This window comes from Hemitrygon akajei, chromosome 1 (assembly GCF_048418815.1).
Source record: "Hemitrygon akajei chromosome 1, sHemAka1.3, whole genome shotgun sequence".
Taxonomy (NCBI): domain Eukaryota; kingdom Metazoa; phylum Chordata; class Chondrichthyes; order Myliobatiformes; family Dasyatidae; genus Hemitrygon; species Hemitrygon akajei.
Window position 1 is genome coordinate 189,897,162 of NC_133124.1, and position 15,123 is coordinate 189,912,284.

General features: G+C 41.0%; 1 protein-coding gene across 1 annotated transcript in view; it reads left to right on the forward strand.

Annotated features, from left to right (window-relative positions):
* LOC140733743 (putative aminopeptidase W07G4.4) overlaps window positions 1-15,123 on the forward strand; it is a 71,972-nt gene that overhangs the window by 50,411 nt on the left and 6,438 nt on the right. The window contains exons 9-13 of the mRNA XM_073057471.1: window positions 3,896-3,971; window positions 5,364-5,449; window positions 6,008-6,112; window positions 13,383-13,458; window positions 13,715-13,833. Of these exons, the coding sequence (XP_072913572.1) occupies window positions 3,896-3,971; window positions 5,364-5,449; window positions 6,008-6,112; window positions 13,383-13,458; window positions 13,715-13,833 (462 nt within the window). The remainder of the gene's footprint in view (window positions 1-3,895; window positions 3,972-5,363; window positions 5,450-6,007; window positions 6,113-13,382; window positions 13,459-13,714; window positions 13,834-15,123) is intronic.

A 15,123-nucleotide genomic window follows, 5' to 3' on the forward strand; every position in this document is an offset into this window, starting at 1 on the left:
AATTAACCTCGTGAATCTACGCTGCACTTCCTCTACAGCCAGGATGTCCTTCCTTAACCCTGGAGACCAAAACTGTACGCAATACTCCAGGTGTGGTCTCACCAGGGCTCTGTACAAATGCAAGAGGATTTCCTTGTTCTTGTACTCAATTCCCTTTGTAATAAAGGCCAACATTCCATTAGCCTTCTTCACTGCCTGCTGCACTTGCTCATTCACTTTCAGTGACTGATGAACAAGGACTCCGAAATCCCTTTGTATTTCTCCCTTACCCAATTCTACACCATTCAGATAATAATCTGCCTTCCTGTTCTTACTCCCAAAGTGGATAACCTCACACTTATTCACATTAAACGCCATCTGCCAAGTATCTGCCCACTCACCCAGCCTATCCAAGTCACCCTGAATTCTCCTAACATCCTCATCACATGTCACACTGCCACCCAGCTTAGTATCATCAGCAAATTTGCTGATGTTATTTTCTATGCCTTCATCCAAATCGTTAACGTAAATGGTAAACAGCTGTGGTCCCAATACTGAGCCCTGTGGCACCCCACTAGTCACCACCTGCCATTCCGAGAAACACCCATTCACCGCTACCCTTTGCTTTCTATCTGCCAACCAGTTTTCTATCCATGTCAATGCCTTCCCCCCGATGCCCTGAGCTTTGATTTTACCCACCAATCTTCTATGTGGGACCTTATCAAATGCCTTCTGAAAATCGAGGTACACTACATCCACTGGATCTCCCCCGTCTAACTTCCTGGTTACATCCTCGAAAAACTCCAACAGATTAGTCAAGCATGATTTACCCTTGGTAAATCCATGCTGGCTCAGCCCAATCCTATCACTGCTATCTAGATATGCCACTATTTCATCCTTAGTAATGGACTCTTAGCATCTTTCCCACCACCGATGTCAGGCTGACAGGTCGATAGTTCTCTGTTTTCTCCCTCCCTCCTTTCTTAAAAAGTGGGATAACATTAGCCATTCTCCAATCCTCAGGGACTGATCCTGAATCTAAGGAAGATTGGAAAATGATTACCAAAGCATCCACAATTTCCAGGGCCACCTCCTTTAGTACCCTAGGGTGCAGACCATCTGGACCTGGGGATTTGTCAGCCTTCAGTCCCATCAGTCTTCTCATCACCATTTCCTTCCGAATGTCAATCTGTTTCATTTCCTCTGTTACCCTATGTCCTTGGCCCATCCATACATCTGGGAGATTGCTTGTGTCTTCCTTAGTGAAAACAGATCTAAAGTACTCATTAAATTCTTCTGCCATTTCTCTGTTTCCCATAACAATTTCACCCAATTCATTCTTCAAGGGCCCAACGTTGTTCTTAACTATCTTCTTTCTCTTCACATACCTAAAAAAAGCTTTTGCTATCTTCCTTTATATTCCTGGCTAGCTTGCGTTCGTACCTCATTTTTTCTCCCCGTATTGTCTTTTTAGTTAAAGTTCTGTTGTTCCTTAAACACTTCCCAATCATCTGTCCTCCCACTCACCTTAGCTCTGTCATATTTCCTTTTTTTTAAAATGCTATGCAATCTCTGACTTCCTTTGTCAAACACTGTGGCCCCTTTCACCCCTTTGAATCCTTCCTTCTCTGGGGGATGAACTGATTTTGCACCTTGTGCATTATTCCCAAGAATACCTGCCATTAATAGGGTCTTATAACATGAAAAGAAGTGATCTCAATATCGACCCCTGTGGAACACCACTTGTCATTAGCAACCAACTGAAATCGGCTCCCTTTTTTCTAACTTTTTTGTCTCCTGCCAACCAGCCAATGCTTTATCCAATTTAGTGTCTTTCTTGTAATGCTTTCTGAACTTGTTAAGCAGCTTCATGCATGGCACTTTGTCAAATGTCTTCTAATTATACAACATCCACTGTCTCTCTTTTATCTATCCTGCTTGTTATTTCCTTAAAGAATTCCAACAGATTTGCCAGGCAAGAATTCCCTTTAAAGATCTTTTTGGGCGGCATGGCAGCGTAATTGTAAGCACAACATTTTACAGTACAGGCAGCCTGGGTTCAAATCCCTCCGCTGCCTGTAAGGAGTTTGTACGTTTTTCCCATGGAAGCATGGCTTTCATCCGGGTGCTCTGATTTCCTCCCACAGTCCAAAGACATAGCGGTTGGTAGGTTAATTGGTCATTGTAAATTGTCCCATGATTGGGCTAGGATTAAATCGGGATTGCTAGGCAGTGTGGTTCGAAGGGCGGGAAGGGCTTATTCTGTGCTGTATCTAAAAGAAAAATAAAAAATTAATAAATAAATATGCATCTGAAAAAATCTGCTGGCATCCTCTCTTATATTTTTACCTTTTCTCTCCTTATGGTTTTTTTAAAAGTTGCATTCTGTTGTTTTCTACAAGCTTCCCAATCTTCAACTTTCCACTATTATTTGCTATATTAAATGCCTTCTCTTTTACTCATGTTGTCTTTGACTTCCCTTGTTAGCCACGGTTGCCTCATCCTCCCATTAGAATGCTTCATCCTTGCGATGTATCTATTCTGCACCTTCCAAATAGCTTTCAGAAACTCCAGTAATTGCTGTTCTGCCGCCATCCCTGCTAATGTCCTTCCAGTCAACTTTGGGTAAGTCCTTTCTCACGCCTCTGTAATTCCCCTCACTCCACTGTAACACTAACTTCTGCTTCTCCCTTTTAAACTGTCTCCTAAGAAAAGCTTTCTAATCAAATCTGGTTCTTTACACAACACCCAATCCAGAATTGCTTTTCCCTTAGACTCAACCACAAGCTGCTCTTAAAAAGCCATCTTGTTAGGCATTCTGCGAATTCTTTCTCTTGGAACCCAATATCAACCTGCATATTGAAATTCTTCCCCGCACCCCCCCCCCCCCCACCCTGACTCTTGTAAAATTGCCCTTTTGTACGTGTCTTTTCTATCTCCTGTTGTAATTTGTAGCCCACATCCTGGGTACTGTTCAGAGGGCTGTATGTAACTTCCATCAGTGCCTCTTTACTCTTGCAGTTTCTTAATTCTACATCTTCCAATCGTAAGTCACCTTTTTCTAAGGATTTGATTTCATTTTTTTTTAGCAAAAGAGCTTCCCCATCCCCTCTGCCTACCTGCTCATCATTTCAATACAATGTGTATCTTCGGATGTTAAACTCCCAACTGTGATCTTTCAGCCACACTCAGTGATCCCTGCCAACATCAAACTGTACCACGAGATCATCTACCTTATTACTATGTGGATTCAGTTATTACACTTTAAGTCCTGTATTCATCCTTTTCTAATTTGCTCTCTTGTTACACTTCATCTCATCCCACTGACTGCAATATTGCCATATCATTTGTGTGTCTTTCCTCACAGTCTCACTCCACAATGCATCGACTTGTTCACCAACTGCCCCATCATCAGCCCTTTCACTCTGGTTCCCATCCCCAAACCAAATTAGTTTAAATCCTTCCCAACAGCTCTAGCGCACCTGCCCATAAGGATATTTGACCCCACTGTCTTCAGGAGTCGCTTGTCCTTTTTTTTTTAAACAGGTCATACCTTCCCCAGAAGAGATCCCAATGATCCAGAAATCTGAAACTCTGCACTACTTCCTCAGCCACTTATTCATCTGTACTATCATCCTATTCCTATCCTGACTAGCACGTGGTATTGGGAGTAATCCAGAAATTACTATCTTGGCTGTTCTACTCTTCATCCTCTTCCCTAACTCCCTATACTCACTGCACAGGACCTCCTCCCGCTTTCGATCTATGTGCACCACAACTTCTGACGTGCAGCTGCTCTTGTTGTGATATAATATATATAGTTATTAGGTACCTAGCTATTCATAAGGATGTGTATTTTTGGCGTGAGTTTGCTTCCAGTGAAAGCCAGTTTAAAGTGATCTTTTTTTTTTGCCAGGTTTCAGTGACTAGTGATTTAAGTACTCTCCAGGAGCAATACCCATGCTTGGCAGCAGTCAATCGCTGTGCCAAAGGTCAGTTGGTCATTCAATTGCATTCTGATTTAAAAAAATGTAGTTTTGATACATGCAGTTGCTCCATGTGCTAGAATCCAACACTGTATAGCTGTCTCTTCCCACCCTGCCAAAGCGCCAAATGTTTATTTCCTCTCCATAGATGCTGCCTGACTTACTGAGTTTGAGTTGTGCAACACAGACAAAATGCTGAGGAAATGCATTCTTTCAATGAGTTTGGTCTTTCTATTGTAGCAATTTACTCCGCAGGTAGAGCAGGGTAAAATCCTGAATCAGGTCTGAGGGTGGAGAGGGAAGATGCGTATACAGAGGTGAGGTGGAGTGGTGGGAAAGAAGCTGGAGGTGATTGGTGGTCTGAAGGGTGAAACATGGTAGGCAGGTTGTGCCAGGGAGGGGAGGGGAGGGCAGGGAAGAGTTTGGAGACAATAACTAGTGAATAATTGATGGAGACAGACAAAGAGAATGTCAGTGTCTCCCAACTCACTCCCTTCCCTTACATTTTCACCTCCCATAGTCACCTTTAACTGCTGTCTCATCCCTCTGCACTCTCAGTTCTGATGCAGAGTTTTGACGTGAAACTGACAGAGAATAGAGCATTCACCCTTCACAGATGCAGATTGACTCACTGAGTTCCTCCCGCAGATTGCTGCTTTAGGTTCTAGTATCTATAGTCTCTTGTGCCTCTACCTTTGTTAATCCACTTTATTTCTGTGGCTTCCAAATTGTACAGAATCCACTACATCCATAAATTTGTGATTAATTGACAATTCCTTTTTAATCTATTATACATTTCATAGCTCTAGAACTTGGGTGACAATGAAAGCAAATTGTATGCACTCCATTAGACTGTAATTCCAGAGTGGTTGAATTCTGATGTTTTTATTCTAATCATGTGATCCTATAATTCTGCATATGGAAATCTCAGTAATGTTACTTCCTCCTTTCAAAAGAATCAGAAGGGGATGGAAAACTGCAATGAGGCAGAGTGCAAGAAAGTTAAGATGTTAACGTGCATGAGATTTCAAAAGTGATTATCAGGCAAAATAGTAAAAGGGGATGGGTCCTTTTGAGGCAAAAGTGAAAACTAGCATGTCCATGGATGCTGAGGGCAGTGTGCATCTTCGAGAGTGTTTCTGAAGTTATAATGAAGACTGATAGTCACTGCAAAATTTTTTGTTACCTCACTAGTGGGTGGGGGGGTGGGTCTTCCAATCTGAAGTGTTGGAAACTGAATTCTGGTACTTTAGCCATTAAAGTTTTTACTGATCTATTCAAGGCAAATTTTTAGTTTTGCATTCTCAAGATAGGTTCTACTGTATGTGGCCATATAATGGACTAAATGGTGATGTATAAAAATAGTTGTTTTTCTTTCTCTCCCTTAAATCTCTTCAGATGTGCAACGTCATCAGGCGCGGGTTATTATGCTGGAATATCATGGAGCAGGTGCCAAAGACAAAACACTTCTGATTGTTGGCAAGGTATAAATCTATGTAATGGCTCAAGACTGATGCCTTGTTGTTTTAATGGTACTGCAATGTTTTTAATCATTTCACTTAATTTTAAATACCAGCCCTCTGCAATGGTTAACATCTTATGATTATCATTTAATTGGTCTGAACTGAAGTTACAATTGAAAACTGCCGGAAACACTCAGATGGCCAAGCTGCATCTGTAAGGGCCTTTTCCCTGAAATGTTAATTGGTTCTCTTTCCACAGATTTTGTCTGACGTGCTGTGTGTTTCTGGTATTTTGCTTTTAATCACTCTCAAGCACCTGTTTGAAGAGATTGGACGAGGGATTTAGGAATGGATGAAGTAACTACATGATTTTAAGTAATCAATATCTCAAATAGACTTTCAGATGGTGGTGGAACCCTAGGGTATTTTGTATGGATTAAGAAAAGTGGACTGAGCTGCTATTTTTAACAATTGGGGCAAATTTATTTTTTAAAAAGTGTGGAATAATTTACGTTTGTATTGACTAGTTGATACCAGTTACGTAATTGTTCATATTTTTGTTAAAAAAATTGTTCCCAGGGAGTAACCTATGATACCGGTGGTGCAGACATCAAAGCTGGTGGCATTATGGCAGGAATGCACAGAGATAAATGTGGAGCTGCTGCTGTGGCTGGGCTCTTCCAGGTACAAGCTTATCTTCTGTTGATTATTTAAGTTGGTCCATGACTTGCCTCAGCCATGATTTTTTAACTTTTGTTCCCACTGGTGTGAGCACCAGGCTGCATCTCCTTTTTTAAGAGACGCTAGTCTATGCAGTCAGAAATAGCACTGTCAGCAAAGTAATGCTGATAGTTATTAAAACCACTAAACATAAGACATAGGAGTGGAATTAGACCTTTTCATCCATCAAGTCTGCTTCACCATTACATCATGGCTGATTTATTTTCCCCATAACCTTTGATGCCCTTACTAATCAAGAACCTATTAACTTCTGTTTGAAATATACACAATGACTTGGCCTAGCCAGCTGGTGGTGTAGTGGCATCCGCACCAGACTTCAGGGTGAATGGTCCTGGGTTCGAATCCAGCCGGCTACTTGCACACATTCCATCTGTGCTGGGTTCAGTGTCAAGCCAGTAACTCAATTCCTTGTCTCTGTTCTCAATGATGCCCTGGTGATGAGTAAATGAGATTTAATGCTGATTGGGAAACAGGGAGCATCAGGTAGCTGGCATGTTTCTAATTTTTATTTTATCTGCTATCCTCTCTCACTCCCTTGCCACCATGACTCTATTTCTCCTGATATCTTCACTTTCCTATCACCCTCCCTTTCACGTTCCCCCAACTCTTCCTTTCTTTCCCTGTGCCTATCTATTTTGCACTTGCACCTGAAACACTGACCAAATGTTACCTGTGCCACCAAGTCGGAAGGTACTTTGTTACCAGTCTGTGATCTTCCTGTTAGAAACAGGACATCACACCAATCTTAACCAATATGCACATTTTAAAGGAGAGAATAAAACTATAGCTCTGAAAATCCTTGAGTATCCAGTAACCTTAAGGTCTCTGCTTCAGAGGCCGATGCTAGAACGTCTTGAAAGAGGTTGAACCCTTGCAAGAAAACAGCTCCTGATAATGTACCTGGTAGGGTTCTGAAAACCCGTGGAAACCAACTGGCAGTTGTGTCCAAAGACATTTTCAGTCTTTCATTGCTGTAGTCAGAAGTTCCCACCTGCTTCAAAAGGGCGACGAGTTTACCAGTGCCCAAGAAGAGCAGGCTGAGCTGCCTTAACAACTATCATCCAGTAGCATTCACTCCTACTGTAATGAAGTGCTTTGAGAGATTAGTTTTAGCTAGTCAACTCCTGCCTAAGCCAGGACCTGACCCACCACAATTTGCCTATCGCCACAATTAGCCTACAGTGGATTGGCTCTTCTCACAGCCTTGGTACACCTGAACAGTGCTAATACTTGCATCAGGCTGCTGTTAATTGACTGCAGCTTAACGTTTAAAACTATCATTCTTATAGTTCTGATCAAAAAGCTCCAAAATCTGGGCCTTGGTACTTCCCTCTTCAATTGGATCCTTAACTTCTGCACCGGAAGACTACAATCTGTGTGGATCAGAAATACTCAACGTTGGTGCACCTCAAGGATGTTTGCATAGCCCACTGCTCTACTCTCTCTACTCTCATGACTATCTGGCTAGACACAGCTCAAATGCCATTTATAAATTTGCTGACGACACAACTATTGTTGGCAGAATTTCAGATGGTGATAAGAAAGCGTACAGGAGAGAGATAGATCAGCTGGTTGAGTGGTGTCACAGCAACAACCTCACACTCAACGTCTGTAAGACCAAAGAACTGATTGAGGACTTCAGAAAGGATAAATTGAGAGAACACACACCAGTCCTCATAGAGGGATCAGAAGCAGAAAGAGTGAGAAATTTCAAGTTTCTGGTTGTCAACGTTGCTGAGGGGTCTATCCTGGGCCCAACATATCGATAACAGTTACAAAGAAGGCACAATAGTAGCTGTCATTCATTAGGAGTTTGAGGACATTTCTACAGATGTACCGTGGAGAGCATTCTGTCTGGCTGCATCACTGTCTGCTATGAGGTGTGGGGGGAAACCACTGCACAGGATCAAAATAAGCTGCAGAGTTGTAGACTCAGTCAGCTCCATGGGCACGAGCCTCCCTGGCATGCAGATCATCTTTAAGGAGGAATGTTTCAAAAAGGCAGCATTAAGGACCCACATCATCCAGGACATGCCTTGTTCTCATTGCTACCATCACAGAGGAAGGAGGTGCATGCACTCAACGATTCAGGAACAGCTTCTTTCCCTCTGCTATCAGATTTCTGAATGGACGTGGAATCCATGATCACTACCTCACTACTTTCTTCCCTTTTTTTGCACTACTTACTAAATTTGGCATTTTAAAATATATATACTTACTGTAATCTAGTTTTAATTATGTATTACAATGTACTACAGTTGCATAACAATAAATTTCACGACATTTGCCAGTGATGTCAAACCAGATTCTGATTCTGACATTGTCTTCCTGAAACATTCACCCAGCCTCCATCTGAATAAGCATTCAGAAGTTAAATAATTTCTACAAATTAATCTCTCCCACACCAGTACTGTTAGTATTGGACAGTGTCTACAGGAAAACATTGCATCTTTGAAAAGAAACTGGTATGTTGAATGTATAAATTCCATATTTTATGGTGGTTCTGTAAGGTTCAGACATGTTTCATAGCATCATGCTAATGTATAATATGATTGTTGCTTATTATCCTTTTGATATATTCACAGAAAGAGGCCTTTCCATTCACCATGTCCATGCCAACCACATACCTTGATACACTAATCCCACTTTTCAGCATGTGGTTTATAGCCCACTATTCCTTGACAGTTTGTATGCTTGTCCAGAGGCTTTTTCAATTTTATGCAACTCTGCTTCCACCATCTTGTGTGTTTCAGATTCAGATCACATTTAAAACTCACTCTGAACCTATGCCCTCTAGTGTTAGGCTCCTCTGCAATGAAGAACACCTCCAAATATGCTTTCCCTTTCACAAAACGATTGACATTGTCTGAATGCTTTGTTTTTCTAAGTGCACACCTATGACGTTTTAAGAATTGATTCAAACTTTTTGCAATGAATTGGCTTGTTTCCTGCATGCCATCTCTCCTTTTAATTTCATGGGAGTTATGTTTTTTATTTTCATACCATTTTCACCAAATTTAGGGAACTCTGGAAAATTCAAACCAGCAATTGCACAATTTCAGTAGCCATTTGGATTACATTTTACCCTGCCCCCTGAGTTTGCCACCTTTCCAAATTTCTGATTTACAGTTTTTGCTTGGATGTTCCTGGTATCCTCAAGGACATCTGTTTTTTTTGTAATTTTTTTTAATTGAAGTTCATCATCAAACATTTCCATGAGATGTATTTCAGACATTGTACATATATATCATATAATCATATATATCACAAATCTCCACAAATAGAAAAGAGTGGAAAGAAAAATCAAGCAAAAGGAAAAAGCTATGTACAAGTAGGGAGTGATCTTTTTTTTTACAACCTATTCATTGATTTGTGAGAATAAAATCAGGCCTATGAGGCATTATGTAGTTAAACCATTTTCCCCAGTATGAATCAAATTGTTCCAGCTTATGATTAACAGATGCTGTTATTTTCTCCATTTTGTAAATGTCCATTGTAATTTACATCCATGTATTTAAAGTTGGGCTCTCCTGTGATAACCATTTCCTAGTCTTTTTACCAGCCACCAACAGTATATTCATTAAATATTTACCTCTTTTCAACTGTTTTTTTTATTGTTAATTCTGGAGTCTTTCTGTAGCACTAACACTCACTTTATTAAATTTCTTTTTAAATAGGTAAGAAACTCTTGCTATTTCTACCAGCATGACTTTATATTTTATTGTTTTTCCTTATTAATTTTTGTCATTGTGTTTCTTTGTATTTTTCCCAATCTTATCACGTGCTCTCTGTTTTTGACTGTTTTCTTTGAGTTTGATATTCTATTTGTAAATTGTGTGTAAAATTAACCATACTCACAGCACGGATGTCTCCATGTGTCATTGATTGGACAGCAATGACTCCCATTCTGAGCACGATTACTGATGTCACAATATGCAGCCATGATTTTGTGCTAATGAAGAAAAACCAAACCAACGCAGAATTCGAGGTTGAAAGGGGTGATTTATGTTTAACAGATCTGTTGAAAGTGCAGATTTGTGTTGAAGTTCATGAAGGCAAGGCAGTGGATATTGACTACATAGACTTTAGCAAGGCCTTTGACAGTGTTCTAAATTGGAGGCAGGATCTGACCCAGCTGGAAAAATGGCAAATGTAATTTAATATAGACAAGTGTGAGCTGTTGGATTTGGAAGGACTTGCACAGTGAGCGGTAGGATACCGATGGGTATAGTGGAACAGAGGGATCTGCTAACGCAGGGCCATAGTTCCTTGAAATTGGTGTTACAGAAGGATATAGTTGTAAAGGCACATTGGCATTCAATACTACCATGTTCTCAAAAATAACCAATACGGTCCAATGCGTTAACCTCAGTACCTCTTTATGCGACACCTCACCTGCGGACCCCAGTCAGTTCGCATTGTCAACAACATCTCCACAATCTCCATCAGCACAGGTGCCCCACCAGGCTGTGTGCTTAGTCCCCTGCTCTACTCCCTTATCACTGTGTGGCTAAGCACAGCTCCAATGACCATTCAGTTTGCTGATGACTCCACTGATCATTGGCCGATTCAAAGGTGGTGATGAATCAGCATATAGGAAAGAGACTGAAAATCTGGCTGAGTGTTGCCACAAACAACAACCTCACTCAATGTCAGCAAGACCAAGCCGCAGATTATCGACCAAGGTGGAAATTGGAGTCTATGAGTTGGTTGGCAATGGAGAATCAGATGTGGAGATGGCCAGAAACTTTAATTCCTCGGTGTTATTATTTCCGAGGGTCTGTACTGGGCCCAGTGTCATTACAAAGAAAGCACAGCAGCACCTCTGCTTCCTTAGGTGTTTGCAAAGATTTGACGTGTCATCTAAAACTTCGACAAACTTCTACAGATGTGCAGTGGGAAATATATTGACTGGATGCATCACAGCCTGGTATGGAAACAGCATGCCCAGAAAATCCTACAAAAAGAATGTATCACAGATTCATTACGTTTTAAGTTTACGTCATTACGTTTCATTACATTTTACGTTTTCATTACGATTTAATCCTGTTTACGGATAAAATCTTCCCAACCATTGAACACATGTACATGGAGCACTGTCACAGAAAAGTCATGCTGTCTTCTCACTACTGCTATCAGGAAGGAGGCACAGGACCCGCAAAACAAAGTTCAGGAACAGCTGTTGCCCCTCAGCCATCAGACTCTTAAGCAGAGTGGATAACTTCACTCACCCCAGCACTGAACTGTTTCCACAACCTATGAGCTCACTTTCAAGGACTCTTCATCTCATGTTCTCTACTTTTGCATATTTCTTATTTTTCCTTTCTTTGTAAATACTGTAAGTGTCTGCAAGAAAATGAATCCCAAGGTTGTATATAGCAACATATTTGTACTTCGAACATAGAAAGCATTGAGTTAGAGGAGTGAGGATGTTATGCTGAAGTTGTATAAAATGTAGGTGAGGCACAATATGGAGAATTATGTGCAGTTGTTGAGAGATGTCAATAAGAATGAAAAAATGCAGAGAAGATTTACAAGGTTGTTGCTAGGGTTTCAGGACCTGAGCTGTAGTAAAAAGTTGAATACATTAGAGTATTAGAGTATTAGTTAGAGTATTACTCCCTAGAGTGTGGAAGAATGAGGAGAGATTTGATAGAGATATACGAAATTGAGTGTTGGGGTAAATGCAAGTGGGCTTTTCCAACTGAGATTGGGTTGAATTGCGACAAGAGGCCATAGGTAAAGGGTGAAAGGGGAACATGGGGGGGGGGGAGCTTCTTCACTCAGAGGGTCGTGAGAGAGTGAAACGAGCTGCCACCAGAAGTGATGGATGGGGGTTCGATTTCAACACTTAAGAGAAATTTGGATAGGTCCATGTTTGGGAGGAGTATGGAGGGCTAGGGTCTGGGTGTGGGTGGATGGGATAGGCAGATTAATTGTTCAGATAGGTCAAAAGGCCTGTTTCTGATTATTGTTCTCTGACTAGGAGAAGCATTTCCAGTATCCCTATGGGCGTTACTTTTAAACTGTCAGGCAGCACTGTGGGTCTGCTTTCAGACATGTTTACCGGAAACATAAACGAGGAAATCTGCAGAGGCTGGAAATCAAAGCAATACGCACAAAAAGCTGGAGGAATTCAGCATGCTGCTCTTGCTGAGCTCCTCCAGTGTTTTGTGTGTAACGTTTAGTGGAAAACTCTCAGTAAGTCCAAGTACAGTTGTTGGTGAAGCTATATCAGAAGGTAACTAGAGGTCTTTTTCATATTGCCTCAAATGGATAGATAGATAGATAGATACTTTATTCATCCCCATGGGGAAATTCAACTTTTTTTCCAATGTCCCATACACTTGTTGTAGCAAAACTAATTACATACAATACTTAACTCAGTAAAAAATATGATATGTATCTAAATCACTATCTCAAAAAGCATTAATAATAGCTTTTAAAAAGTTCTTAAGTCCTGGCGGTAGAATTGTAAAGCCTAATGGCATTGGGGAGTATTGACCTCTTCATCCTGTCTGAGGAGCATTGCATCGATAGTAACCTGTCGCTGAAACTGCTTCTCTGTCTCTGGATGGTGCTATGTAGAGGATGTTCAGAGTTATCCATAATTGACCGTAGCCTACTCAGCGCCCTTCGCTCTGCTACCGATGTCATACTCTCCAGTACTTTGCCCACGACAGAGCCCGCCTTCCTTACCAGCTTATTAAGACGTGAGGCGTCCCTCTTCTTAATGCTTCCTCCCCAACACGCCACCACAAAGAAAAGGGCGCTCTCCACAACTGACCTATAGAACATCTTCAGCATCTCACTACAGACATTGAATGACGCCAACCTTCTAAGGAAGTACAGTCGACTCTGTGCCTTCCTGCACAAGGCATCTGTGTTGGCAGTCCAGTCTAGCTTCTCGTCTAACTGTACTCCCAGATACTTGTAAGTCTTAACCTGCTCCACACATTCTCCATTAATGATCACTGGCTCCATATGAGGCCTAGAATGGTGTAGTAATATCTGAAGCCAATTGACCAATTGTAATTACCTTGACTCAAGTTTCATCTCATTTTTAAGCTCATGTTAACTGATGTGCAGGAGTTAAATGGCTAGAGCAATTTACTTGAAAGCAAAGCCATTTATGTTACAAGATTGAGATCATCTAGGTCTCTGAAGTTTTTACCTGTTGATTTTTACTGATTTGAATTATCTCCAAATGTAGGTACTTTCAATCCTGAAACCCAGAGGAATCAGTGTAATCGGTGCAATGGCAATGGTCAGGAACAGTGTTGGATCGGGTACGTGATCAAGCAGACTATTTGTAGCATTACTGCTCTATGCATATTTGCTTAAGTGGTGTTGCTTGGATGAAGTTCTGATTAATCAAAGTTGAATCGGAGCCAGAAATAGAAACTATTTTCTATTTGTCTCAAAATCCTACTAAATTTTTGGATGGTGCATATATTTTCAGAGACAGATGTTACTGTTAAATTTGTCTCTAATGTACATGTAATTTAATTTAACTGTTTGAACCTGTGGTGTTCACTTGTGTAGATTGCTATGTGGCTGATGAGATTATCACATCTCGGGCAAAGAAAAGAATTCGGGTTGGAAATACAGATGCTGAAGGACGGATGGCAATGTTGGATCTGCTGTGCCACATGAAGGAAAAGGTGTGTACTCTCCCACCATTGAAGAAAACCTGCTTGAATTCCAAATCCATCTGTCCACAGGGTTAATACAAAATAAATTCTTCTCCCTCCTGTTCTGTTTCCTTATTTTGAAAGAATGTCAACTAGTAATAGCTGTTGTGATTGTTGAACCATTCAATATTGAAGCTAGAGCAGGAAGATACAAAGGTTTTTTTTAAAAAAAAGAGCAGATATTCTGAAGAGAATCTATTTCTCCTCAATCCATGCAATCTTTTATACCCTTTAAACGCAGAATAGTAAGTGATTAACTATAGTTTCAATGACTGTTCTCACCACCTTAACTGACATGTTGAATATATTTAGGAACTTAGCACAATTACTCTACGTATTTACAATGGTTGAACATCCCACATAGAACTCCTCTGAATATTGAAATACTGGTGGCTGTCTGAAAGCTCCTTAGCACGACCTCCAGACTTCCAAAGTAAACTTTTGTTAGTGTTGAGGAATAGCTCCCTGAATATACAACTCACTAAAATATTAACCCTCCTGAGGGAGGAAAGAGTGGAGACTGGCTATGAGCAGAAGAGGCTGAAGTGCTCAGACCTGGCAGCTGGCTGAAAGACCATCATCTACCCTGAGGAGGTAGGATGCGTGGCTTCATTGGCTCATTGACGACAAGGTTACTCAGTGATATGACAGTGACTGGAATGGGGCTCAGGAGGACCAACAGAGAGCTGGCTGAAGAGGCAGAAAAGGGCAGTTTTTGACTGTGGCTAAGGAAGGACGGAATTTGGGGGACCAACTAACCCCATTGTAAGCTTGCAGGGAGATGTCCTGGGGCTGAGGGAGCGAAACAGCAATGAATAAGTTGTCCCTGGCTAATGACCCTGCAGATGACCTGAGGGCACTGTTGGAGGCATGGTAGGCAGCATTGGCGAACAGGAAACATCTTCCAGTGACTACAGACATGTCCTGAACTGTGCATTAAATGGCACGGATTCACCTTTAATAATGTGTTAATTAAGGGCATGGCCACTTAATGCTAATGCCTGATCTCATCCTGAAGTTTTCCATGATCACCTATTAACACTAACAGGTATTGTCTTCTCTCTCTAGTTTCAATGGTACAGAATCAGTACTACACCCAATGATTGGTTTTGATGCCTTTAAAATATCAGTTGAAGTTAAATTATGAGCAGGTTTAATTGGTTCTCATTTTATTATCTGCCATCTACAATTTCCTAACTCCAGAATAATCACTGAAGAGTGTGAGATGTAGAAATGTATGGAGCTCATTTATGATGGGAG